Source organism: Fukomys damarensis, unplaced genomic scaffold (assembly GCF_012274545.1).
Source record: "Fukomys damarensis isolate Sample0158 unplaced genomic scaffold, DMR_v1.0_HiC HiC_scaffold_7, whole genome shotgun sequence".
Classification (NCBI taxonomy): domain Eukaryota; kingdom Metazoa; phylum Chordata; class Mammalia; order Rodentia; family Bathyergidae; genus Fukomys; species Fukomys damarensis.
In genome coordinates, this window is record NW_022900919.1 from 33,305,106 (window position 1) to 33,332,243 (window position 27,138).

At 34.7% G+C, this 27,138-nt stretch overlaps 1 protein-coding gene across 1 annotated transcript in view; it reads left to right on the top strand.

Annotated features, from left to right (window-relative positions):
• Positions 1-27,138, top strand: part of Tasp1 (taspase 1) — a 226,943-nt gene that overhangs the window by 60,007 nt on the left and 139,798 nt on the right. The window contains exons 8-9 of the mRNA XM_010634096.2: positions 986-1,092; positions 23,651-23,770. Coding sequence (XP_010632398.1) covers positions 986-1,092; positions 23,651-23,770 — 227 coding nt within the window. The remainder of the gene's footprint in view (positions 1-985; positions 1,093-23,650; positions 23,771-27,138) is intronic.

The window sequence follows — 27,138 nt, forward strand, 5'->3', positions numbered from 1 at the left end:
GGCGGGGGGTGCAACATCTAAATACAAGCCATAACATTTGTTTATCATTTTATCTATGGTATTTTCAAGTTTATAGTTTGTACTGTCTGATATTTGATTGAATTTTATTCTTGTTGGCTATTTTTCATGTGTTTGATGAAGTATACTTTTTAAACTATGTTAAATGAAACATGGAAATTCTTTGAGTTCCATCTAAGTTAAATTATATGTGTTTTTTCAGAGATTATTTGCATTGTATGTGATGGCTTTTTTAAGCAGTTCCACACTGAAATCACCTCTTTCCCCTCAAGTCACACAGATAATATTACTCCTTCTCTAAGCATGTCTGAATACCCTCCTTAGTTAGGAAATTTTCAGGGAGTCTTTTTCTCCCTTACATCTAGAACCAAGGCTGAGACATGAAAATTTCTTGTTTTTTATTTTATTGTAGCTTTTTTTGTTTTTCCTTTTACTGTTTATATTATTAGAATTCTCTCTTTTCTTTGTGCATATCTCAAATGTGTTTGTAATGCTCTTTATTTCTCTAAGTTTCATCTTGTGTCCCCTATGCACAGAGATCTACAAAACCAGGGTTGGAGGTGACCTGAATCACTAGCTCTGGGTAGTGTTTGCCTTTCACACTCATTTTTTTTCTGGGTTTCATCATTTTCATGTTTTTTTGACCTTAGGTTATTTATCCTAGTCTCCTACTATGTCAGGGTACATTGAAAATTGTTTCTTTTCTTTTCTTTTCTTTTCTTTTCTTTTCTTTTCTTTTCTTTTCTTTTCTTTTCTTTTCTTTCTTTTTTTTTTTTTTTTTTTTTTTAGATACTACATTTGAGGCAGGTGGTGGCACCACTGAGCTAAATACCCGGCCCCATTTTTTTTTTTTTTTTAAGCCCTTAAACATTCTAAAGAATTTTGCCTGGGAAGGTGGTTCATGATATCTCATTTGCCTTCTTGTTCTGATAATTTTCAAATATTGTTTTTAATGTTTCTTTTATAGGATTCAGTTTAGCTGCATTTAAAAGAAATAAGAGGAAACTAGAGCTGGCTGAAAGGGTGGAAACAGATTTCATTCAGCTGAAGAAGAGAAGACAATCAAGTGAAAAGGTCAGGAGGTTTCTAAAAGAAAAATTAGTGTATAATGATATTGCTAACCTGCATTTAAATGTAGAGACTTTAGAGCAGTGCTAACCAGTAGAAATCTAACGCATGCCACAAATGCACTTTTAAGCTTTTCAGTAGCTATGTTAGAAAAGTGAAATTATTTTTATTTTGTTTATTTACTGTTTTGTATTGAGGATTGAATCAAGGGCCTTCACACTGACCTATATCCTCAGCTCATTTTACTTTTTATTTTGAAGTAGGGTCTCACTAAGTTTCCCAGACTGGGTTTCAACTTGTGATTCTCTTGTTTCAGTCTTCCAGCTGCTGGGATTATAGGAGTGTGTCACCTCACCTAGCTTCTGTTCGTTTTTCTGATGCATTCATTGTTTGTGTGCCATATATTAGTATATTATCCGGAGTCCATGTATGGCATTTCATAGGTGCTTTTGAGGATAGAAAGAAGTTGAAAGTAACAGTCTTTCTCAGCCTGTGTTTGAGGGTTTATTAACATCAGTTTGTGATGAGTGTCTCAGGTCACAAGGTTATTTGATGTACCATAGCATCTCACTAATTGAAAGAATCAATTAGTCCTTGTAGAATGGCTTATATACATATTTATATATACATGTTTTCGATCATAGATACATACGGTTTATCTATATATGTGTGTAATAAATCATCTCAATAGATATTTTTTCAGTTTGCTGGCACGATACAAACAATATGGTCTAGTTTACTTTTATGCTGTAGAAGAATAAGAATTTAGGAGACAGTTGAAGAAATTAATAAGTAAATCTTGATGAAAGTGGATATGGTATAGTTCTGTTTCTTGGGTTTCTCTATCTTATGTGATCTCTGAGTGAACAATTTTAGGACTTTTGCTTTTTAAAAAAATTGTGATAAAGTTGCATTCACTGAACGATTTCATCAGGTTTTATAAATATGTATACTGCTGTAACTCAAAGACCTGTCAAAACAGAACATTTCCAGTTCTTTTGTATTTCCTTCCAGTCAGTCCCTAACTTCTATAGAGACTTAACTGTTCTAATTCTAAAAAATTTTTTAAATTTTTTTTCAGCTTTAATTTAGTTTATTGGTACATTTTAGGGATACAGTACAGTTACATTCATTGTTGGGATCTTGTACCTCTACATGACCAGTCTTGGTTCTCATTTTTTCCCCTTGTCCCTGACCTCCCTTCATCCCCCTCCCCTCCCCATCTACAAACATTTTATTTCCATCTTTTCATTATCTCTCATTTTTTCTTTTCCTTTATTGCCTTTCCCCTACCCATCCCACCTTCCCTACATCTTTAGCTCCTTTCTTCCCATTTCTAAATGTCAGTAATCTTATTAGGATCTTCTGTATTATTGCAGATTATTAACTGTTCTAATTTTTATCATTGTAGATGTTTTGTATTACTCTAAACTTTCTTTGAGTGGAATCATATAGAGTGTATTCTTTTCTGTTTAGCTTCTTTCACAAAATGTTTTTGAGACATTGTATCACTGGTTCATTCCTTTCTACTACTTAAGTATTATTACTTAATATGGACATATTGTAATTTATCTTCCTATTGAGGATTTGGTTTGTTTCCAGTTTTTTACTATTATGAATAAAGCTGCTGTGAAATTTACTTATACAGCCTTTTTCCTTCTTTCTCTTTCACATTTCCCTTCACGTCTTCCTTTTCCTGTTTCTCTTCCTCATCCTCTTCCTACTTTTTAAATTCTGAAGATTAAACTAAAGGCCTCACATATGCAAGGCAGGCTCTCTATCTTTGAGCTACATCTCTGGCCCTTTTTTCTTTTTCTTTTTTGGACAGGATCTTACTATGCTGCTCAAGCTGACCTCAAAATTGCAGTATTTCTGCCTCAGCCTCCTAAGTAGTTAGTTTATACAGGTGTACACCTCTGCACCTGGTTCACTGTACTTTTCTTGTGGTCATCATTTCAGGAATTTTATGCATAGAAATATCACTACTGCATTTCATAGAGAATATCTTAAGCTGGGTCTTACTGGATGGTTCTTTTTTTTTATTCAAAAAATTATCTTTTGCTGTAGGAAGAAAACAGTGGTGAGTAAGAGGAAGATCATGCTGTAATGAGACTTCACATTTTAGGGTAAAGCATATAATTGAGATTGTTATTGTGGTTTGGTCAGTTAGGAAATCAAGGAAAAAGATGATATGATATGTATCTTGGATGTGAGAATATGAAGACAGACTCCTTAGACCCTTCAGAAGTGATAACATTTGAGATAATGTGAAAAATTATACTGAGGTTTACAAAGAAGCACTGGAAGAATGTTACATGCAGAATGAGCTATGTGTGCAAAGGCCCTGGGGAATTAGCATATTGGAGGATGGGAGAGGAGAATTGCTATGCTTAATAAAGCAGAATGGGTATGAGATGAAGCCAGAGAGATCAGTATGGGTTAGATCCTTTAGGATCTGGTAGGGCATGAAGATGAGTTTCAGTTTTACATCAGGAATAAAGGGTAGCCCTTGAAGAGCTTAAAGCAGAGAAGCAGTGCTCTCATTCATATTTCACACAGTTTTCTGGTGCTGTTACATGGAGAATCTTTCATAGCTGGAGACAGTAACAGAAGTTGAGCAATTAGTTGGGAAATTATCACCATTAGGCAGTGCTGGCAACTTGGTCTGTGTGTGTTGGAGATGGAGATGGAGAGAAGCAAACAGATGCAGGACATATTTTGAGGGTTTCTATAAAGACAAAATGATGATGCCTTAGGTATTGGTAAGGAAGGAGAGAGGACTTAAAGATTTTAGCTTAAGTGACTCTATTGCCATTTTCCAAAGTGAGGAGGGCTGTGGAAATATAGCCTGATGACTGGCATGGAAAGGGGAAAGTAAGAACTTAATGCATCTTCATTTAATAGACTCAGGTTAACTGCTGTTTCCCATTACACTATAAAGCCTATACCTGATGCCAGCAACATCCTGGGCACCCAAAGCTAATAAACCAGCTTTAAAAGTGTGTCATGCTCCTCTGTTCCTTTCATTTAAATTATATGCTACCAATATCCTCATTATGCTCATTACTTTTTATTATTACAGTTACACAGTCTTTTGAGTCTCAAGTAAGCTGGTAAGTAGTAAGTTCAAAAAGAGAAGTGCCTGTTTAGAAACTAAGGGAGCTTCCTGAAAATTGAGTGGTCAGTTTAAAACCTAGCTTAAGAAAAGTAGAGGAAGTTTATAAAAATGCTGTAGCATTTATATGGGAAAGCAAACTATAAAAGATTAGAAAATCATAAGACTCTAAACATATTCAGCATTCAGAGTGTTTTGTTAGTGTCTTTATCTTGTTATATTTTAGATAACATAGGACTTTAAATCATAGGACACTTCAGTGTATTATGCAAAAAAGGTGATATGAAGGATTACCCATAGGAAAAGCTTGGCTAATGGACAAGTTTGTGTTTTAAGCAAAAAAGAAACATTTAAGGTCATATGTTAGTTCTCTGTGACTATGATAAAATACCCAAAATAATAACTCATAAGGAATAAAGATTTGCTTTGGCTCATAGTTTCAGAGGTTTGTTGAAAACCTGTTGAGCTCGTGGTCCTTCTGGGTCTGTGGGGAGGTAGAGCATCATGGCGGGAGCAGTGGTGGAGGAAACAGCTCATCTCAGCTCCCCTCATGACATATAGGAGAGGAAGAGAGAGCGAGAGAGGGGAAGGGGCTAGGTAGGGGCCTGACGTTGCTAAATGTTAAAGCTGATCATATAAGCTAAAGCTATGCAAAGTGGTCTTAATGGTAAAACATGGCATTTCTTCTGTAACCTTTTAATATTTGTGTCAGAACATTAAAAACTCTTTTTACTTAAACTAGATATGGTGGCACATCTCTGTAATTCCTGCTACTCAGGAAGCTGAGGCAGGAGATTCCAATGTTGAAGCTAGCCTGGGCAATCTAGCAAGACCTTGTCTCAAAACATAAAAAGGAAAACAAAACACTAAAACCTCTTACTGTGGATTGTAAAGGTATACAAAAAAAATTTTTAAAAGCTAAGTAAAACCAATTATTTATTTACTACACTAATTTAAGGCATTAGACATTAAAAACATTTTATTTCTTTGTTTAAAAAAACAAATTTATGAAGAGTAGTTTGGACATTGCTTTGCTATCTTCAAGACATATGACTTATAGTTTGAAGCAAGCATTTTACTGCTGTAGTGATTTTTCATACTCCTTGCTAATTTTGGATCAACTTTTGACATTTTCACTCTTTGCTCTTTCAGTGTTTGTAAAATAACTCCCTGGGTTCCCTTCCATGTACAGTTTTTGCCAGTGGTACTTATGTGACAAGTACGAGTATTTTTCCACAACTGCATTTTTTATCAAGATCATCTTTACAGAATTCCTCTGGCTTTAAATCTACAGTCTTGAATGACAGTGATGTCAAACATTCCCATGGTTGTGAGTTTTTCTATAATTCCATTTATCTTTCATTTGAATTACACTTTTATCATTACTTGTCATTTCTTTGCTTCATGTTCATCTTTGTTGACCAGTTCCCCCTTTTGATATTCAGTTTTTGTAAAACTTGTGTAGCCCTGTGCTTTGCTGTCTGTGCACAGTGCCATCTTCTGACAAACTTTGAAAGAATCTCTAATGTGATTGGTTGTTGGCTCGTGTGTATAAGATGTTTGCAGCAGTTTGTAAGCTGAAGAGCTACCTAGTAGTGAAATGTATACAATATGCATTTACAGTTAATATATCATGGTAAATTAAATTTAACCATGTCTTTGGACTACTGATGTCATTTAAGCCATGGTGACCCAAAATATGCATTAGGTAAAGCAAGGACTATGTAAAGGACTGTAAAGAAACCAGGACTACTGATCAACTTCAGTTTTGCTGATCACATATTAATGGTGTGTGGTGTAGCATGTTCCTATGTCTTTTTTAATTCCTGCAATTTGTCATCTGGCTATCCTTTGACAAAATTGCCATGGACTCTCATTGTTAGAAGGCTTATCAATATGTTGTTGTTGTATGTGTAATGAAATGATTGCTTTTTTTACTTGGCTTGTGCCACAGATCTGGGTTGCTACATGGCTGAGAATTGCTTGCTGAAAGAGAAGACTCTCACATTTAGAAAACAAATAGACTCATTGCACTACATAATCTAGATTTTATAAATATCAATTTCAAATGGTTAGGCCTGGATATGACTGGAAGGGACTCTTAGAGTATTAAAAGAGGTTGGGGGCATTGTTTGATCTCAACATTTTTGATGTTCAGGCCTCTTTTTTTTTCTCAGGCATATTGCTTAAATAGTTTCCATCTCTTTTTCTTTAATAACACATTTTACAGTTGAATGTACATAGTTATTCCTTGCCTTCTCCCACCACTTTTATGAAGTAATTTAAGTTTTCAATTAATTTCATAGGTTTTTAGGTAAAGCAGTACTTACAAAGGATAGTGAAATGAAAGTTAATCAGATCATTTCCATTTTGTGAATATCTTTCATTCTTCAATTTCTAATAAGCTTAGAAAAATCTGCAGTGCTTTTGGTACCCTTGTACTGTGTTGTGTATTCAAAACCACTCTAAAGAGATGCTACAACTTTTAATTTTATGTTCTTTAGCCACCACATAGGAACATCAAATTGGCCACATGTTTCAGAAGGAAATGTTGGGCCTTGCTTTGTGCACTTCATATAAATATGTTCTATTCTTTTGAAGTATGTTGTGGGTTACATTTTTCCCTTTTATCCACCATCTTGAAATTATTATGTAAACGCTTAACTGTATCATACTAAATCTCTGTATTTTTTGGGTGAGAGGTAGGTTAAGATCAAAGAAAATAAATGCACCAAAAACAACATGTTTTCCTCAGATTGTTCCATTTTTACTTATGTACATGTCTATGCATTATGTGTGCAGGAAGAGGAGTAATTAGTCTTTTCTAGAAATTTGCTTTGTCTGGTATCTTGTTGTGTTTCTCAGGAGTATAATGGTATATGCATATGTGAGTAAACAAAAGTAGAAAAGTTCTTTAATTTCTCTTTTATACAACAAAATATACTTTTTCATAAACTGGAGATTCTTCCTATAAGTTATTATCTTTTATTTGAAATTATTTATTTGAGTTACAGGTAACATTAAAAATTATATTTTCCTCAACTAAGACTGTCTTGATTACTGGATGAGCATGTAGATTTTACATGTAAATAAGCAGATAGTTCAGTAATTCAACTAGATGTTTTATACTTTATACTTTATGAACCTGGCATTTTTTTCATTATAGCTTGATTGTGATTATTTCCATATCTAGGTCTACGGTACTTTTTGTCATTTCATCAATATTTAAGTCCTAAACTTTCAGCTTGATAAGTGGGGCAGTTGCTGTTTCAGGAAAAGTCTCCAAGTTCTTAGGTAAAGATTCAGTAGCTAGTAAATTGGATTTTTCCCAAGGCTTTTTAAAATCTCTATCTAAACCTTAAGTATATTGGATCTTAAAGTAATAGTCAAAGTAAAATTGAGGAAAAAGTACTAATGAATTTTAACTGCTATTCCTATTTCTTAATGAAAATGGCCTGTAGTTTCCCATAATATTGTACTTGTCACAAGTTGACATATTGTCAGCCTTATAAATTCTTCACTTTCAGTACTTAATAGCTCTGGAGAGTAATTACTAGTATTTAACAGAATCAGTAGAAGGATAAAAAGAGCATTCCTTTATTATCTTTGGAATGATCCATGCTTCTCTTGAATATAATGTAGAAATCACCATACTGTAGCTTTTCTTTTCTTTTCTTTTCCTTTTTTTTTTTGTACCAGGATCGAATTTGGGACCTTGCGCTTATGAGGCAGGCAGCGGAACCACTGTGCTAAATCCCCGGCCCCTGTAGCTTTTCTAATAGGAAATACTTCCAGTGAATGGAATTTCAATGAGACTACAGATTGCAGTTTTCCTCTTTGGGAACTGATATTAAGAACATCATATTCTAAGTTAAAGCTCATACATCTTCATATGATAGTGTTGTTCATTGGCCTTAGTTAACTAAGCATGGGCATATATAGCTAAGAAGAGCAGCAGAATAAATCAGTACATGAAAAAATAAGTGTGGATATATTTAAGTGCACACATATACATATATGTATCAATTAGCGAGGACGTTTTTAGGAAATTCCTAAACTAGTGCTTAAATAGGTTGAAGGAATACTAAGGTTTTAATGATTTGATTTGGCCACCTATTCTCTAATTGAGTTAGAAGATTTTATAAAATTAAACCGAAACTAGAATGACTTGAGAAGTGGATGGAGTATGGTCAGGTATGAGATGGAATACAGGAGACCAAGAGTTTTACCTAGATCTGTTATTAACCAGCCCAGGAATTTTGGGTAAACATGGAACCTCTCTCAGTGTTTGTTTCTTCAGTGTTAAAGTCTACATGTTGAATCATAAAATTACTGTGTCACTTTTTCGGTTCATAATTCTTTATTACATTTTTATTGGCAGCATGAAGTTTGTCCAGACTACTTTAATTCTCACATTAAGGAATTCTTTATTCTAGTGAATCTTAAATCTTACTGACAGTAAATTAATTTTAGAGGGTTTGTTTGTTTATTTTTGTACCTGGATTCGAACTGAGGACCTTCTGCTTGTGAGTCAGGCAGTGGCACCACTGAGCTAATTCCTTGGCCTTGTAGAGGGTTTTTTTTTTTAGAAGGGATGGTGAAGAATTCCTGGGCACCCTCAGGATTTTCATTAGTAATTGTCTTGTGAGGGAGAGTACCAAGATGGAGGCAGGCTGAGAAAGACTGTGTTGAAAGGCCAGGAAGGCGGCAGTAGGATGTGGTAATAACCAGCCTTGCAGGAAATATCTTTCTTTTGTTTGGCTGGACTTCCAAGGAACTGAGCTCCTTGTAGTCCTAGCTTCACTTTTTTTTTTCTTTTGGTACCGGGGATCGAACTTGGGTCCTTGAGCTGGCGAGGCAGGCCACCGAACCGCTGAGCTAAATCCCTGGCCCTTAGCTTCACTTTTGTTCAGAGTAGAATACACTTGGTTGAATTTCAACTCTGCAGTTAGCTACAGGCAGGATCTTGAGTAAATTACAATTGCTGTTGGTATCTGTGGGGAATTGGTTCCAGGACTGCTAGATGCTCAATTCCTTATTTGAGAGTTCTACAAATAAAAATTCTTAGAACCTTTTGTACTGTGGCTGTCAGCTATCTGGCCAGCATGAAATCATTGCTTTGTCTCCCTCATATGTCACAATGGGTTTAATTATTTATGTAGTAATTATTTAAATGCAGAGAACATTCTAAAAGAATTGAGAATAACATGATTGAATTTAGTTAACTTCCGTTCACTTTCACTCATTTCCTCTGGGTGGACTGCAACTCTTTCTTAGAATTGTAGCTCTTTCTCCTCACTCCAGGATTTGTCACCAGATTGTTTTAATTGTCCACAGATTAAGTCTTCACCGGGCCACCAGCTCCCTTGAAGGAGGTCTTTTGCTTTTGTTTGTGTCCCCATCTATCAGAGCACCTTGCCACATCAACCATTTAATGAAACTTTCTTGGAATAGATGAGTCTGAGTTTATTCTTCTATTGCTCTTTTTCATGTCTCACACTCGTCCAATTGCCCATTTCCACCTGCTCACTGCATTCTTTCTCTTGTTTAACTTATTATACCGATATAACAATCCACCCATCTAGAAGAATTGAGCTCCATCACTTCTCTGGATTACTGCAAGAGCATTGTAACCCATCTGCCTATGACTGCTGTTGCTCCATCTACGACTGCAGTTTTCCATTTAGCCACGGCTGAAAGATTTAAAAGATCAGTTTGACTTTGTCATGCCCCTACTGGAACTCTTCAGTTACTTGCAGCTGCTCTTTAAGAATATAGGTTCCTCTCCAGAACCCATAGATCTGGCAGGAGCAGGCACCTGTCCTTCCAGTCATTTGCCCTTTCACTCTGAGTCACACCATTGGCCAGGATTCTACGCATGACAAGGCTTTAGTGCTTCTGACCCAGTTATGTGGCTTGGTTTTTTTTTGGTCTCCTTCATTCTCTCTTACGTTAAACTTTCATAGTATTTATCATTATCAGTGTGATATTTCTCATCCTTTTCTCCAATAGAGTACAGATTCCTAGAGGACTGGATTTACATCTTGTCACTGTGGTTCTCACCCTGGAACATAAATGTTCAAGAAATACATGTGCTGCCTACTTTTTTCTTGTTTCTTTTTGGTTGATTTACTACCATTGAATCTATATTTTTTAATCTTTTCAGGATAGACTGTTGCAATATCTTCACAACTGGCTTTTCTGTATCTAGTCTTTCTCTACCCCTTTTACATTCTGTACCCTACCCCAAGATGTATTTCCTTAAACAACATCTTTATTGGTCTTACTTTCCTTAGAGAATCTTACTGTCTGAAAATTAAAACCCCAACTTTTTAGCCTAACTTTGTATATGAACCCTCTTGAAACCTGGCTTTCAGCTATTTTTTTCATTATTTCTATTGTGGAATATTTTTCTCTCCCTAAATATGTTTGTCTATTCAGTTTTCCATGAATTTAAAGAAAGCTTTCAATTCTAAGTTCTCAATTCTCATGTTCCTTTCCTTCACAGAATAAATAACAATGGACTAACAGCTGCCTCTTGGTCTCTTGCAGTGCTAATGCAATTTCTACCTTAGGAGCTTGCCCACATGCTACCCAGATTTGAACACATTCCTTTCTTCTACTTAGTATATTTAATAGAGATTCAGTAAGTGCTTCTTGAATTAATCTACACATTTGTTATTTTGAGATTGGTGTGTGTAGTTACTTTACCATATTTATATTGGCTTATGGAGGAATAAGCCTTAAACATTTCGTATTGTAAGCCTAGAAATGGTGCTGTTTTAACTTAAATTAAATTAATATTACTAATAACTGTGAGAGAAGAAAATAATATTATTTTCTTTATTAGTCTTATAATCTGAAGATAAGTTTGAAGGTATGGATTGTTTAAGTCCTTTAAACATACACTAGTTCAAAAGGTATGTTTTTGACAAGTTTGTATATGAAAATTAGATAATCTGAAATATTACCAAATAATATTTTTACTCTCTCAACATTATGGAGATTTAAGATAATATGTAAATAAGTGAGGAAATAAATGTCAGGAAATTATATTTTAGAAGCAGTTCACAATCTTGACTGACCCTTTGGAAGAGATGGGTCAAGAAGTACCCACAAGAGGGCGTACTCATCTAGAAAAACCTTACCAAGTGCTTTTCCTGTTATGCAGGTAAAAATGCCTGTTTTACAAAAATGTACTTCTAGACTTTTTTTTTTTTTTTAAAGAATAGGTCCTCATCACAGCAAGAATTTCTGCCTTTTTTCTAGCACATGTTCATTTTGTGATTCGTGTGTGATTTTCCAAGGGGGGAAACAGTCTTATAGAATAGAAATATGAATTGCTTTGCAAGCTCAGACAAATTTATGATTGTCTGAGCATAGACAAAATCGCAGGTTTGTGATTGTGCTTTTGGTGTGTGTGTGTGTGTGTGTGTGTGTGTGTGTGTGTGTTGAGAACATTTTTATTTTAATATAGATTGACTTTTTTCTATAAAGAAGTGTTAGAGTTTGAGGATATTGTTCTGGAGTATTAACCCAAGGAACAGGTAGTGCCTCATTTTTATTGCTCCATTAATTTGTATAATCAGGCTAGGAGTAATTCACTGGCCAGTCACCTTGAGAAGTGCTTAGGCTTCAAGTAGTGTTGCTACCACTGGATATGGCCTTATGTGCAACCTTTAGTTTTTTTTATCCAGTACCTTGTTTACCTTTGACTTGGATATTATCAACAGAAAAAAAATATTAAATATTCTTTATGTGAAGTACAGAGAGTTTGTGGCACTTAGGCAGGCCCTGCCTTTTATGTATTTGCCTCGGGAAATTAAAAAAATGAAAGGCAATCACACCATTTGGTTATATTCTAATATAGTAAAATCCTCAGTGAGAGATACAAGAATTAACTGGATGAGAAATCATTCTAAGCTGTGCTAAGTTTCTTCTGGCAGACTTTATTGAATAATTTAAGTTTGGGAGAAAAGATGAACATCATAGGTCCAGAGGCCTGCAAATGAATGAGCTTGGTTGTACCACAGGACTTTTGTAGGAAAGGAAACAAGTAGAAAGAAGAGTAGGGCTGACTGGCACCATAGCTCCATTTTAAGGAATCTGCACAAACAAAATGTGGAACATAGAAACTATACTTTGCCGGGCAAACCATCAAACTCTTGTTTTGACAACTTGCAATTCACTGGGGGAATTTTAGTTGGTAAAGTTAAGCTGTCCACAGAATTTAGCAATGTATAATAGGCTATGGAGAAATGAAGTCCGTAGCATGACTTCCCTGGTGAATTCCTAGTTACTTTCACTTGTACTAATTATACTTAGGACCAAATGAGGGGAATGTTTTGAAAAATGAATGAATGGACCCCATCCAGATGGCTATTTTCATTAAACACAGGCTTTTTAGTGTTGGGAATCTCCGAGAACGTCACTGAGATTATTTGAAAAGTATTAGATTTTCTATGCTATAAATGTTATCATAATTAGACTGTATTTTATATCCTAGAATAAACTTCATTCCTTAGCTTCCACATTTATCTCTATTTTCTAAAAAGATTTTAATCTGTTAATGAACAAAAAGAGCAAGAGTATGTAGATATTTTTCTTTTTCCTTTTTGCTCTTTAATATACTTGTTCAATTGTTATGATGTTAAATAACAATTTCTAATTGTGTGGGCTTACTTGTATCTAAATAGTCAAGTGGATATTTTTTACTTAAAAAAAAAAATCTCATGCCAAAAATAAAGAAACTTAAAACTGTAGTAAGTCAGAGTATAAAATATTTTTCGTTAATCTGGAGAGGGTCCAATTTAAAGCCAGGTTAAGTGACCCATCCTAATTGTCATGGTGTTTCATTGGCAGGAATAAAATCCAGATTGTCCATGTTACCTTCTAGTCCTTTATCTGTTATTCCCCACTGCTTTAAGACTCAGTTCAAAGGCCAGTGGAGCTCTGGCATTTAAAAGAAAAAGTGTAATTTTATCCAGAGAAGGTAAATGTATGCCCTAAAATGAAAGAAAGACCAGAGGTCCAGACTATAGCCAGGTGTTCCTGGAAAGAGCTAAATTGGACAACTAAATTGAAAAAGGTTGCCTTCTCTTATAACGACAGTTTGTTGCTGTCTATTTAATTAGCAAGGTCTTAGCTTGTTTATGTGTTTTCTGATCTGCCTAGGCAATAAATTCATATCCTATTAGTCAGCATATTGGTAGCTTTGCTGTGCTATCTGCACTTGATCTTAGCCAAAAGGCCGAGAAGCGATTTTTGCTGTGCTATCTGTGTCATTGAAGTACTGTGATACACAATCTTATATGAAATAAAATTGCCAAATAACCTTGGATCCCCACGTCTCTCTTGAATCAATTTTTCAGAGGCTAATGGCTGATTATAGGGAAAAATGACCAGCCCTCCTGTGGAACAAAGTTAAAGCTAAAGTACAGCATGAGTATTTTTCATTAGAACTTTTAGGAAATCAAGAAAATTTGGAGTTAAAGAAATCTAAATTAGTAAAAAATGAGAAGAGTGTGATATGGTTTCAGAAGACCTAAGAGGACGAGAGGGCAGTGAAGATGTGTTACGACGTAAAATGCTACATGTAGGAATATGTGACCAGTATCAAGATGTACAATTTCTTTATAGATAAAGTGAGAGGCTTAGTATTTGATTAGAGCCTTAGAAGTTTGTTTTTAGCAGTAGACCAAAGGACATGAAAAATTTCCTGATGTAAGACTCATCCTCATATTATGAGAAATGAATCTGGACTTCAATTTAGTGATTATGGAGACCAGCCAGCGATTTCCCAGCAGTTGTATAAGGATGTGCTTTGAGGACAGAATTCATTTAGGAGCATTGTGCAAAGACATTACATTGAGAGAAGATCTAAATATGAAATAATCAGATGTGTGCTCTAACAGGCTGAATTTGACTGATGCATACAAACTGAGCAATTTTCATTTTTGTTGTGTTTTGAGACAGGTTCTCACTATATAGCTCAGGCTGGCCTTCAACATGTAGTGATCTTTCTGCCTCAGCTTTATAAGTGCTGCAATTTCAGGCATGTGCCACCATGCCTGGCAAGATGGTACTTTAGTGTATGAAATTCGACTTATTGATGAGATTCCATTAAAAAATACTAATATCATGTTAACCTAATTATTTATTGCTTACAGGTACACAATATGCAAGGTAAAGCACAAAAAGCCTATAACAAGCTAATGTATAGTCTGAGAGTAGGAAGAATTGCTTATTTTAGGGGTTTAAAGGTACAAAAGTCTCCTGTTTAAGAAACAGCTCAGGAAAGCTTTTGTGGAGTTGAGGCCACAGAACGTAAAGATTAGTTTTGAGGCTGTGGAATTTGAAGATTGGTTTTGTGTGTGTGTGTGTGTGTGTGTGTGTGTTGGGGAGTAAGAATGAGTGCAGGAAGTGACATTTGTGCTGGATGGAGTCAGTGCAGGTGAGGTAGAGATGCCAGTGTCTGTGCAGAAAATCCAGGTCAGTGTTGGAGGAGCAGACAGAAGGGAGATGCCTGTGCTGAGATTTCAGAGATATGCAGAGAAAATTATGGCCTCTCAGATTGAATTCATTCAGTTTCTTAATTAACAAGTAGATTTTTCACAGGATCAACTTTTCAGTTTTTGATATCTTTATTTCTCCTTCCTTGAATTTTTATCTTCATTTTCCATTTCTCTAGAGATTATATTTATCTTATTCTTTTTAACTTCATTAGTTGGATAATTATTAGTTATGCTTTTCCATTATCAATGTTTGGGGTATAATTTTCCTCTAAGGACTGCTTTTATTCTGTTCTTCAAATTTTCAAATATTGTATTATTTATCAAATATTTTTTCTTTTCATTTAGATTTAATTTGTAAATTATTTTGTTTTTATTTTTAAATTTTCAAGTTTATTAACTTTTATTAATTTCTAAGTTAATTGTAGTCAAAAAGTGTATAAGTTTGACATTGTTTTTTGAAATTTGTTATGATTTGTAGTTTAATATATGATTAATTACAAATACATGTGCTTGCAAAGTTTCTAACTGTTGAGTACAGATTTCTAGGAATGCCTATCAGATCAAGCTTTTTAAGGTGCTATTTATATCAGCTTATTACTGAAATTTTAGCTTTCTTGTTCTGTTCATAGTTGAGAGAAATGTGTTGCAATATCTCATTATGGAATGTTGTTTTTTGTCTTTTACTCCATTTTTTGCTTTGCATAAATTTAAGGCAGTTTTTAAAAAGTACATACAAATTTAGAATTACTCTTACCTCCTCTGTGAATTATTCTATCTCAGCATTTAACATGTAAGAGACCCTCTTTCTCTATTAATGCATTTTGTCCTTGTATATTTTTGTTCTGTGGATTATTACCTGCCTATCAGCCTTTCCTGCCTGTTTTTTGTTCATACTTTTATTTTTGAATTTTCTTTATTATGCTTTAGGTATTTCTCATATATGTGTCTATGTTATATATATATATTGTTGTTTTGCTTTGTTTTGTTTGAGACAGGGTCTCACTGTATAGTTGAGTCTGACCTGGAACTCACTATGTAGCTCAGGCTGGTCTCAAACTCACAGCGATCCTTCTGCCTCAGCCTCCCGAGTGCTGGAATTACAGGTGTGCACCACCACGCCCGGCTATCTTATATTTTTAATAACCAAGGCTGGGGATGTGGCTGAGTGAACGCTGGCCTGGTATGCAAGAAGACCTGGGTTCATTTCCCACCATCACACACACACACACACACACACACACACACACACACACACACACCCACCCACCCAAACAAAAACAAAAACAACCAGATATTAACAACACTCTAATAAAACTTTTTTTTGGTACCAGAAATTGAACTTGGGACCTTGCGCTTATGAGGTAGGTGGCAGGACCACTGAGCTGAATCCCTGGCCCCAAAATGCTGTATTTTTTTTTTTTTTTTTTAAACCAGGGATTGAACTTGAATCCTTGTGCTTGCAAGGCAGGTGGTGAAATCACTGAGCTAAATCCTTGGCAAGACATTGTAGCTTTTAAACATAACATTGATTTTGATTTATACTGAGGTTTGCCATTTTAGTTGTGTACTCATTTTTGTTGCATGCCTGGTTGTTCTTCTGTTATTTTCCAAAGTTTTGAAGTATATCATCCTTTCATTTATTCATTCATCCATTCAAGTGTTTATTTGGTACCTAAGGGGTATCAAGTGTTTTTTGGGGTATGTGGCATATGTTAGTGAATAAAATATTACAAAGGTCCCTGTCCTCATAAAGCTTACAATTTTCTGGGTAAGATTTTAAATAATATGAGAAAACAATATACAATTTAAAGAAGACAAACATTAATATTTAGATGGTGATGAGATATCATGGAAAATAAAGTAGGGCAATGAAAGGAAGGTGAGATACGTTCATGAACAGGTATAGGAAGCCTGTAGAAGGAGGTGAAAATAGGTTGCACTCTTAAATAGAATGGCCTTTCAGACTTCTTAAATAATGTCTTCTTGGTGGTAAAACCATTATGCTGACATATTGTTAATGTCTTTACTTTTGTTTCTACTAGGGTAATTTTGCTGTTTACCCTTTTCTAGATTATACTTACTTTTTTGGAGAAGATACCATACCAACCACTATCTTTTGGAAAATTGAGCTTTTGAGAATTGGCTGTCATTTTGTTAAAGGTGATCTTTTTTTACCTGGCTTTTTTCTCCTTTCTTTCTAGCTTCCTGGAAATGTAGATTCTTGTTTTCCTTCACTTGGAAAATTTCAGCCATTTTGTCTTTAAATGTTTTCTTTCCTTCATTAGACCTATTTTCCCTAGCTAGATTAGTCTTTCTCTATATCTTCCCATCTCTTTTATATTTTCCATCACCTCTTTCCCTTTCTGCTTATAATTATAATAAAATGTGGATTAAATATGTCTTATACCCATAGAAAAAAGTTAGAAAATGTACTCATAATCTGATTTTTAAAATTCTTGGTTGTGTTAATTAAATTAATATATTGTCTTGATTTTTTTCTTTTGTTTTAAAAGGAAACATTTTTATACAGTAAATGTACACATCTTAAGTGTGCAATTCAGTGAATTTTTACACATGTATGTAATTATGTAGCCCACACCTTATCAGATGTAGAATATTTCCATTATTCTGGAAAGTTTCATGTCCCTGCAAGTTGGATTCTTCTCTGCCCAAAGAGAGCACTTTCCTACTTGTTTTTCACCATAGTTTTATCTGTTCCAAAGCTTTGTATAAATGGAAACAGGCATCGTATACTATTTTGTGCCCAGCTTCTTTTGCTAAGCATGTGTCTGAAGCATTATCCATGTCTTCATACATATCATTCATTCCTTTTCACTGGATGAGCAGTCTTCCACTATTGTTGATACTATAATTTGTTTACCAAGCCCTCTGATGATAGACACTTGAGTTGTTTGTAGGTTTTTGCTATTGTAAATAAAGGTGTTATGAAATTCTTTGGCTCTTTTTAAAAAATGTATTTTAATTTCTCTTAGGCAAATACTTAGAGGAGTTTAGTTGCTATGTCATAGGTTAATATTTAATATAGAATTTAAAATGCTATAATTAACACGTATTCTAGACAAACAAGAAGCCTTGGATATATTTACCAAATATGTTTAAATAGATTTCTAAAGTCCTTAACATGTGTTCTGTAAGTTTGACAGGATGAATACAATTTACTGATTTAGTTAATTTTATCCTAAGGAGCTTTCAGAATAATTATAATTTTTAATTTCATTCATTTTTGTTGTAACTCTAATAACCTAGGTTTACTGTTTTTAACCTGTTTCATTATATGTAAATGTAAGCTTAATAATATGTATTAGCTAAACAGCATATGAATGAGAATAAAAGTGATTTAAAGCTGCATGAAACTGCTTTTGTGTTGGTTATTACTGTTCACTTGGGTAATCTGCATTGAGTATGTTCATCTGATCTCTACCATTACTTAAACACACTAACTGGACAGTGAGGCTGTTAAACTGTTGGATTTTGAAGAGATTTTAAAAAAGGATTTAAAACTATTGCCTTTTTTACTTGTAATATTGCAAACCCCAGAACATGGGTTAGAAATTCTGTCAATTGGAAAACATTATCTTTTGCTATCCTTGAAGGTTTGGTACTTTTAGGTAAACCTCTGGAACTTTGTTATAGCTTAAATTTGTGATTAGAACTATAATTCAGCTGAATGTGATGGCTCACACTTCTAATCTCAATAGTTAGGAGGCTGAGGCAGGAGGATTGCCATGAGTTCAAGTCCAGCCTGAACTATATTGTGAGACTCTGTACATAAATAATAAATAAATAAATACAAAAGAAACAAGCAGAAAAACCATAATTCAGAAATAATACGAAATTCCTTTAAAGCCTGAGTCATCTACTTGATGTTTATTTTGAGCTGAGAGTTTCTAACTTTTGTTGAGTAATTTGGGAAATAAATAAGGATTTTTTGTAGAAAAATTTTTATTCTGTTTTAAATATGTCTGATGCTAATTTGTATAGTGCTGTAGACATTTAATACATACCTATTAAACAAAGAAAACAAAATGTGACTGAATAGACATCTTGACTGTAGGTTCCAAGAATCATTGTTTATAGTTTTGGTCAGCAGCAAATGATTTTCTAGAGGAAAGAGAAAGGTTATTGTATATTCTTATGTCCAAATTTTCCCTGGATTGAACCAATCTACACATATGAAAGCAGACAAGTCTAGCTAAATTGGACTTTGTTTAAATGTACTTGATCATCTCCATTCCACAGTGGCCCTACCTTCGTCTCTGGCCCTGTCTCTATCTCTTGTGGCTAGAAATCTCTTGCCATTTTCAGATACTCAAAGGTGTTAAAGCTTTATTGTAGTGTTGTTATTAGCACTGTCTTCAAAGTGCACAAGTCATCTCCTTTTCTTTGGAAGCTTATGCTATTTGTAATACTGCTTTCAAACCTAGCAAATGTATATTAGGAGGTTTTGGTATATTTAAGAAAAGTGTGCAGGAAAATAGGTCAATGATAGAGTGCTTGCCTAGCATGGGGAAGGCCTTGGGTTTGATCTTCAGCAAGATGCACACACATGCATGTGCATCCTTATTATCATATTAGGAAGCCCCATGATACACCAATTTCAAGATGCACTTGTATATTTAAAATTTATCCTGATATTTTAGCTATTTGATATTTGAATATTTCTGAGGAAGGACCATGTTAATGTGACAAATGAGTGATAAATGGTGTCTTTAGCCATATTTCAGAGTTAGAAAACAGGTCAGAGGTGTTCTTTTCTGGTGTGAAGTATCTTAAATTTGTTTTAGGAGATTTATTACTTTTAAAGTAGTTTATGTGTGTTACTTTATTTAATTTTAATAAATACCTTTGTAATAGCCACTTCCAGCTTGGAGAAGAGGAAACTAAAAGTGCTAATTTTCTACTTCAAGAAAGTTTTATTTTAGTGTTTTCTATAACACTTGCACTCTGTATGCCAACTTTTTTATATTTGTGTTGATTCTGAATAGAACCACATTTTTCACAGTTGTGTTTAGTCACTATTTTATCAACAATTGAAATGAATAACATGTTTCAGTTAATGACAATAGGTGCATGTGTATCTGTGTGGTGTATGCATTTTTAAGTATTTATGGAGTGTAAGAGTGTAATATTAGCTTTATATAGTAATGGTCATTGTGTGTTTTTTAACCAGAGATTTCATTCCCATACAAATGAGCTCTGTGAAATTATTATGGTGAAAATACCAGTGTTTGTCTTTCACTCAATTTATCTGCACTTCATAAAAATGCTTAAATATTACTTCATCAACGGTAAATTTTCTTTGCAGTATATGAAGTCTGTGAAACAATTCTTGAGTATTTATGAAGTAATTCTGATTTTTGCAGGTGTTACAGGCCCTTAGGAATATGTAGTTTAATTTGAAACAAAATCTTCTATTTTTTGCCTGATTTTTCATTTTAAAAAAGTTACAGTAAATCCACAAATGTATAGTCTTGTTTTGCTGACATCAGTTGTGTCTTTCTATAGTTAGATTAGGCATGAAAGTTCTTATACTTTACACTGAAATACACTGAAATTCCAGGAGAATTTATTTACGGATAATATATGTGTGTTGTATATATGTTGTATATCTCCACTGTAAAATTCTATCTTGTAGAATTATTGGGTAGGATCAGCAGTTGCAGTTTATAAAAAGACTTTATGAAGAATACACAAGTAGAATTAGTGTCTGAGGCTGCAGCTTAGTAGTAGAGCACTTGCCTATTATGCATGAGGCTCTGGAAGTGATACCCTGCACAGGGTGAGGTTGAGGGGAGGGGAGTATTTTAAGCATTCTCACTGAATGCACATGTGGATGGAGTCATTATGTGAGGTAATATGTGTGTTGATTAACTTAACTTCACCATTCTATAATCTGTGTTTAAAATATGTTGTGCACTCCTAAGTGTGTGTGTGTGTGTAATTTTTATTTGTTGATTAAAAATAAGTGACTGACTTCCTTCAGAGGTTAGAGGGTGAAATAAGAAAGATATAATTTGATTATTCACCAGAAGCAATTGTTTTTATCTGGGGGAACACATGAAGATAGCCACTTTACAATGTTCCTGAGCTAGGGAATAAAAAGTATGTAAGGCTTTCCAACATTTTATAACAAAATATAAGGGCAAAAAATACTGTATATATCCCTCCATAAAATAATTTTCCAAAAAAGATGACCTGAAAGTAGAAGGACCACTAGGGAGTGAAAAAGTGGCTGGAAGGAAGGTAGAAGGGAGGATGGATATGGTCAAAGCACTATATATTCATTTATGGAAACATCACAGTGAAACCTATTAATTTATACAAATAATACTCATTAGTAATGATAAGAAAATGTGTTATGAAAATAAAATTATGTAAAGGCAGCGAGACCAGAATAAAAAACTAGAAAAAAAAACTTCATAATTTTCCAAAAATTATCTTTTAAAAACAGTTACTTTCTTTTTCTTATTGTTGAGGAAAGTTAAATCTGTTCCTCTGTATGAGTATTGTGTGTTTCTAAAAGCAAACAAAACCACCAGTGTACAATCAATATTTTGAACACTTTATGTATTATGTCCGTGGTAGTCTGATAGTTGAACAAGACAAAACTAAAACCTTTTCTGTCCTTTAGCAGATTTAATATATATAATATTAGTTGTCTTGGGATGAATGGATCAGGTATCTGGTTGATAATGAGTAGGGTGCTGTCAGACCTGGTTTCTCAGAGCGGAATATGTCGACCAGAATTGGCATATTCTGGATGATTACTAGATGTGCAGTCTTTGCCGGCCCTTGGATTACTCCTTTAGAATCTGCATTTAAACAATTTTTCTAGGTCTTCTGCATGCATATTACAGTTTGAGGACATAAGACATGGCATCTAGACAAAGAACAAACCTAGGTGCAAAAATATAAAGATTTAGAATTTATTTTTTAGAATAATAAAACAAGTCTTCACCTTAAAAGTATATTTCTCTTTGGGATTAGGATTATCCATCTTTTCTGGAATAAAATTTTTTTCCTCCCTAATGCATTTCTGATTTTTTTCAAGGTGGCCTTAAATTTACCAAGGTAGCCCAGGTTGGCTTCTGCCTCAGCCTCCCAAGTGCTGGGATTACATGCTCCACCCCACCGGCTGTCTTTTGTTTTTTAATCTTACCTACTAAATAAGACAAATTTTGCTTTGTTCAACCTTAATGAACAAAACTGGTTATTGTTAAGCTTTCCTGAAGAATGTGACAGCCTCTGGCACTGCATGAAATCTACTCTTTCTGAAATGTGGTGGGAGCCTGGTTCTGATACCAGAGTGGCATGGCTTATATAATCACTTATAAGCTTGCTTTGTAACTCCATGATGCAAATGTCGCATTTCCTAATTAAAACATTAGTGTGTTCTGAATGTCTATTGTTTATAAAGTGATAAAGAATAAATCAGACCTTTCCTCAGGAAGTTTAAGGTCAGGCTTGGAATTGTCTTTGAGAGTTAGGTTCTTGCCATGAGTGTAGAATTGTGATATTCTGGAACTCTGCAGATCCACTGGCTAGACTTCTCTAGGGGTGGTTAAAAGATGGGAATGTAGCACTCATTTTAGCCATTTAAACTTTTCATATCAAAGTAAGTACTATTATAGTGTTTCAGTATATTTAAGGAATGTTAGAATTTAGAACAAGGAATGTAAATGTCAATTTTTAAGTACCTTCTTCCCATCAGATTTAATGTAAAATTTGTTGTGGTATACTCTACCTTTGAATTGTAATTTGTTTTAAGGAAAAATCTTTTGTTTACATTCTGCTTCCAATATTTAAAAATTCCCTACAGTATCATTCAACTTCTGAGATTGCTTTAGGAGCATATTGACATTTCTGGCGACTATCTCAATGTGTTACTTTACTTCTTAGGCAGGGATCCCTCTGTATAAATGAAGTTTTTGCTCAGTAGTATGTGCAGTAAAGCACACAGGAGGGTATGCTACTCTTGCTGAACCTGGAATTGTACCTGGCTCTGTCATGCCTGGTTGGGGTGGGAGTATAGGCAGGATTTTGGGGTTCTGGGGAATGATTTGAAAACCACTGTCCTAGCTTGAGAACAGTATTGTGATTGTATTGCACTAACCTTCCTGCTTAATATGAGAAAGGTATCCCTGCCATGAACCATTTGTTTTCTGACTCCCTTAATTCTGATTTTTATCTAATAGTTTGTCTGGCACATGGGACCAGAAACCTTGTTGTAGACAGGAAGACAGCCGTGCAAGTCTCTAAATATGAAATGCCTTTGACATGTGGGACCTGGGACAAGACAGAGCCACAAAGATGCCTCTCAGTGACATATAATTTTTCTGACATAGCAGAGAGGGAGCAGCATACCATAACGTTTGACACAAGCAAAGAATTTTAAGAGAGAATGTTAGTGTAGTGTATTACAAGAATGCAAATGTCCTTCTCTTGCTGTCCTAAATATATTATTTTTTGAAGTTTGTGTATATGCCAGCAACAGCATTTATTGATTCATTCATGCCATAGATCTCTCTGGCGATTTTTCAATCACAAGCTTAATTCTCAAGATTAAGGAGATACTACTGTTTTCTATAATTTATAGTCAGTTACTACTTTTTTTTTTGCATTAAAAGGGAACATTAATCTTATTAGAGAAAACCAAGAAAATATTATTAGGGAAAGACGATGAAATACCTTGTGTTCAGGAATTTTCAGGGGAAAATACATTTTGACTTCATGGGATTTAAATAGCAACTTGAAAATAGATAATTTTAGGTGATCACCTAAAACATTGATTGGTGTTCCACTTCAGGATTAGCTCAGATGTTATAATTATAATTTTACTGAAAAGTGCCATGCAGGCATATCACATTGTTCCCCTCTAGGCCTACCAACTACTCATACCCTTTTTGCTCTTCAGGAAAATGACTCAGGCACTTTGGACACTGTGGGTGCTGTGGTTGTGGACAATGAAGGGAATGTTGCTGCTGCTGTCTCCAGTGGAGGCCTGGCTTTGAAACATCCAGGGAGGGTGGGGCAGGTAAGTAATTATGGGGTTTTTAAACTCACTTTTCAAAATACAACAATTTTTAGCTTACAATTTTTTATTTGTTTGCTTTTGGTGCCATGCTGAGGATTGAACCCAGGACATTTACACTGAGCTACATCCCCAGCCCTTTATTGTTACTATTATTTTGATTTTGCAGTAGGGTCTTGCTAAGCTACTAAGTGGCCCTGGTTGGGCTTAAATTTGCAGTCTTCCTGCCTAATCTCCCAGAGTTTTGGGATTATAAGTGTGTACTACGATATGTAGCTCTGGCTGGCAATTTAAAACCACTAGCACCCCTCCTCCATTTAAAAAAATTGTTCTTTGGCATTTATCAAGTATAAATAATAATTCAAATGTCTTTTTAAGACTTTCTTAAACTGTACTTCACAGTAATAGGGTTGATATTTTCATTTGATAATCCTAGTTTATACTTCCAATAGGGGTAGGCATTTAGTAGACATTTTAATAGATGTGTATTGATTTCCTTTGTTTTTGCTTTTTTGTAAATGCTACTCTCTTTAGGACTAAGCTTTACCTGGCTCCCTTGCTGCTTGCTTTTTAAGTGGGAAAGTGATTTTAGTTTATAGTTACATTTTTTAATTTTCTGCATTCAAAGAACAGTAAAATTTTGCCACTCTTCATCCTTCCTCTGATCAAGCATTTCTGACATTTTCTAGAATAACTAGAATTTTAGGTCACTAACCCACAATAACACTCAAGAAATTCAGAACTGAGGAGGGTCTAATTTATGTAAAATCACTTATTCCCAGCTCTCCTACATATCCTCTTCCTTCCACCCTGTCAGTCTCCATCTTTAGTTTTATGGTGCAAATAAAGTTTAACAGTCCATCTGAGGTACTGAGTGTTCTGAGATAAGCCAATTTGGCATATTACTTACGAGTTTGATAATTTGTTAAGAATGTGTTTAAACCCAGTATTAGGATCTTGCTTTACATAAGGAGAGAGAGCCCAGCGTCTGATTCATGAAAGATATATTTGTAAACACATAGCCTTTTCACTAAGCTACCTCCCCAGTCCTTTTTATTTTTGTTTTGAGACAGATCTCCCTAATTTGTCCAAGCTTGGCTGGAACTTGTGTTTCTCCTGACTCAGCCTCTCAGAGTGCTGGAATTACAGGCATGTACCACCACACCTTGCTCTTATTAATAGTTTTAAGTATCTACTTAAAGTTGCTATATTTTATGCAACGATGTGCATAAGAGAAAGACAACCTCTGATTTCTTCCATTATCTGACTTGTAAGTAATTTCAGCCTAACCAATTAGTTAAGAAGGAAGGCAGTGTTGGGTTATGAACTTAAGGGAGGTCATCATAAAAGGATATTACTTGGAGAAGGGAAACAAAGGGTAAGCAGTATTCTTACATTCCTATAAATATGACTTCCACTTGTATTCTCAGAGCTGTCCTTGTGGCCCTTCTTTTTGAGTGTAGTCTGAAGGTAAAGGTAATTATGGGGAATGGAAGATAAATGTCCAGAGATTTCCATGAAGGACAGTGGGCCCTGCAACCTCTGAATTTGGCAGCCCCAGTGAGTACCAGTAGAATTACTTACCATTTCAGTTTTATAGTTATGTTCTGAAGTCGAGTCCATGTGCTGGGTCACTTCTGAAGGGCTATCAGTTGCTACACTGACCCAGCATTAAGGCATGTATTTCAGGAGCATAGTGTTTTCAAAGGCAATAATAGATTGCCCGTTTTTTTGCCATATTAGAAGTGGTGTTCAGTTTTTGGTTCTCTATCTATAAGGTATAGTGTTAGTTATAGGTAGAGAAGGCAACGCTGGGTCACATGAGCATGGGACACTTTGTGTTTAAATATCTGATTCTGGATTATTCACAAAGGAAGGTTATGAAGAAAGAGGGGTAGGAGATTACATCTGAAAGCCTTGGGTAATAATTCACAGATCTGTGGTGGAAATTATATTAGGTATTTCCTCAGTTGAAGGAAGAACTTCCCAGCAGTGGGAAATGTCACATAGGGTGAGAAATGTGTTCTTCCTTCACGAGGTAGAAAGGTTCTCAGATTCAGAAGAGTGAATATTTTACTGGAGCAACTGAGTACTAAAGCCCTTCTAAGAATAGTAGGGTATCATAGAAAGCTGAAATCTGTCTGATCACTATTCCCAGTCTTAGTGTATTCCCCACAAATAAATTATGGAAAATAACAGTACTGTTTTATGGGTGTATCTTTTCATCTATAGTGAATATTTCATGTAATTGTTGCATGCTTTTAAAAATTATTCAACAAAATATTTTGGGCATATTTTTGTATTTATTTCTTAAGACTTTTTTTTTTCAAACTTGATTGTTTTATTTTTAACCTTTGCAATGAATTCTATGTATTGCTCAGCCAAAGTCTGTTGAAGCATTTCTTTACTGATTGGCATTTAGGTTGTTTCCAGTTTCTCATTCTTATCAATCATGTGGTAATGAACTCTCAGCATGCCTCTTTGTATTTCTCTGATTATTATCTAAGGATTTTTCTACTCTGTTTTATACGGAATGGAAAACTTATTAGTTATGATTCCCCTCTCAAGACAGAGAAGTTATTGTGGATGTTGAGACAAATGTAGACATTCTGGGTAGGATTATTGGAAACAAAATAGGGATGATTGTCATAATCTTTTATAAAACTGTAGTAGCTTATTGTGTTCTGACAGCTTCAGATGTATACATTTGCACTGCCACCTAACAAAGTTAGCTTGAACAGGCTTTTTTGCCACTTTTCTTTTCATTTGGCAGAATCTAGCAGAGTGGAGAACGTATGCTTGGCCCTTTGCAGTTTCTTTTGTGCTACTCCAAGGGAGACATGAAAGAGGCCTCCAAGGGAGACGTGAAAAAGGCCTCCTGAAGCTGTTTCCTAGAGGGTGATTTAATTAGATTACCTGCACCCTAGTACTCCAAGGCCTTGGTTAATAGTGCCAGTGCCCTGGCCTCTCCCAGACACTGAATCAGAGTCTCTTAAAATCCAGGTTCTTATCAGAAAGTTTCTGAAGTAATTCACTATATACCTAGCTTAAGAACCAACTATTTTTAAGGCAATCACTCTCATTTCCAAGGTCCAGAAGAACAACTAGCTGACTAACTAAAAAGGAAAAAGTTTTCAGGAAAGGAAAAAAACTACTGCTGATGAGACTAAAGCAATTTTTTTTTGTTACTGAGAATTTTTAGATTAGTAGAATAGTTGAAAATGTCATTTATTTTTAAATTAATTTTACATTCTTATCAGCACATAATAATAATGAGGTGTAATGTGGTATTTCAACTCATGCATACATTGGGGTTGCCAAAGATTGAGGAGCAGAGAGATAGAGGAGTAGGGAGAGGTTGGGTAGTGGTG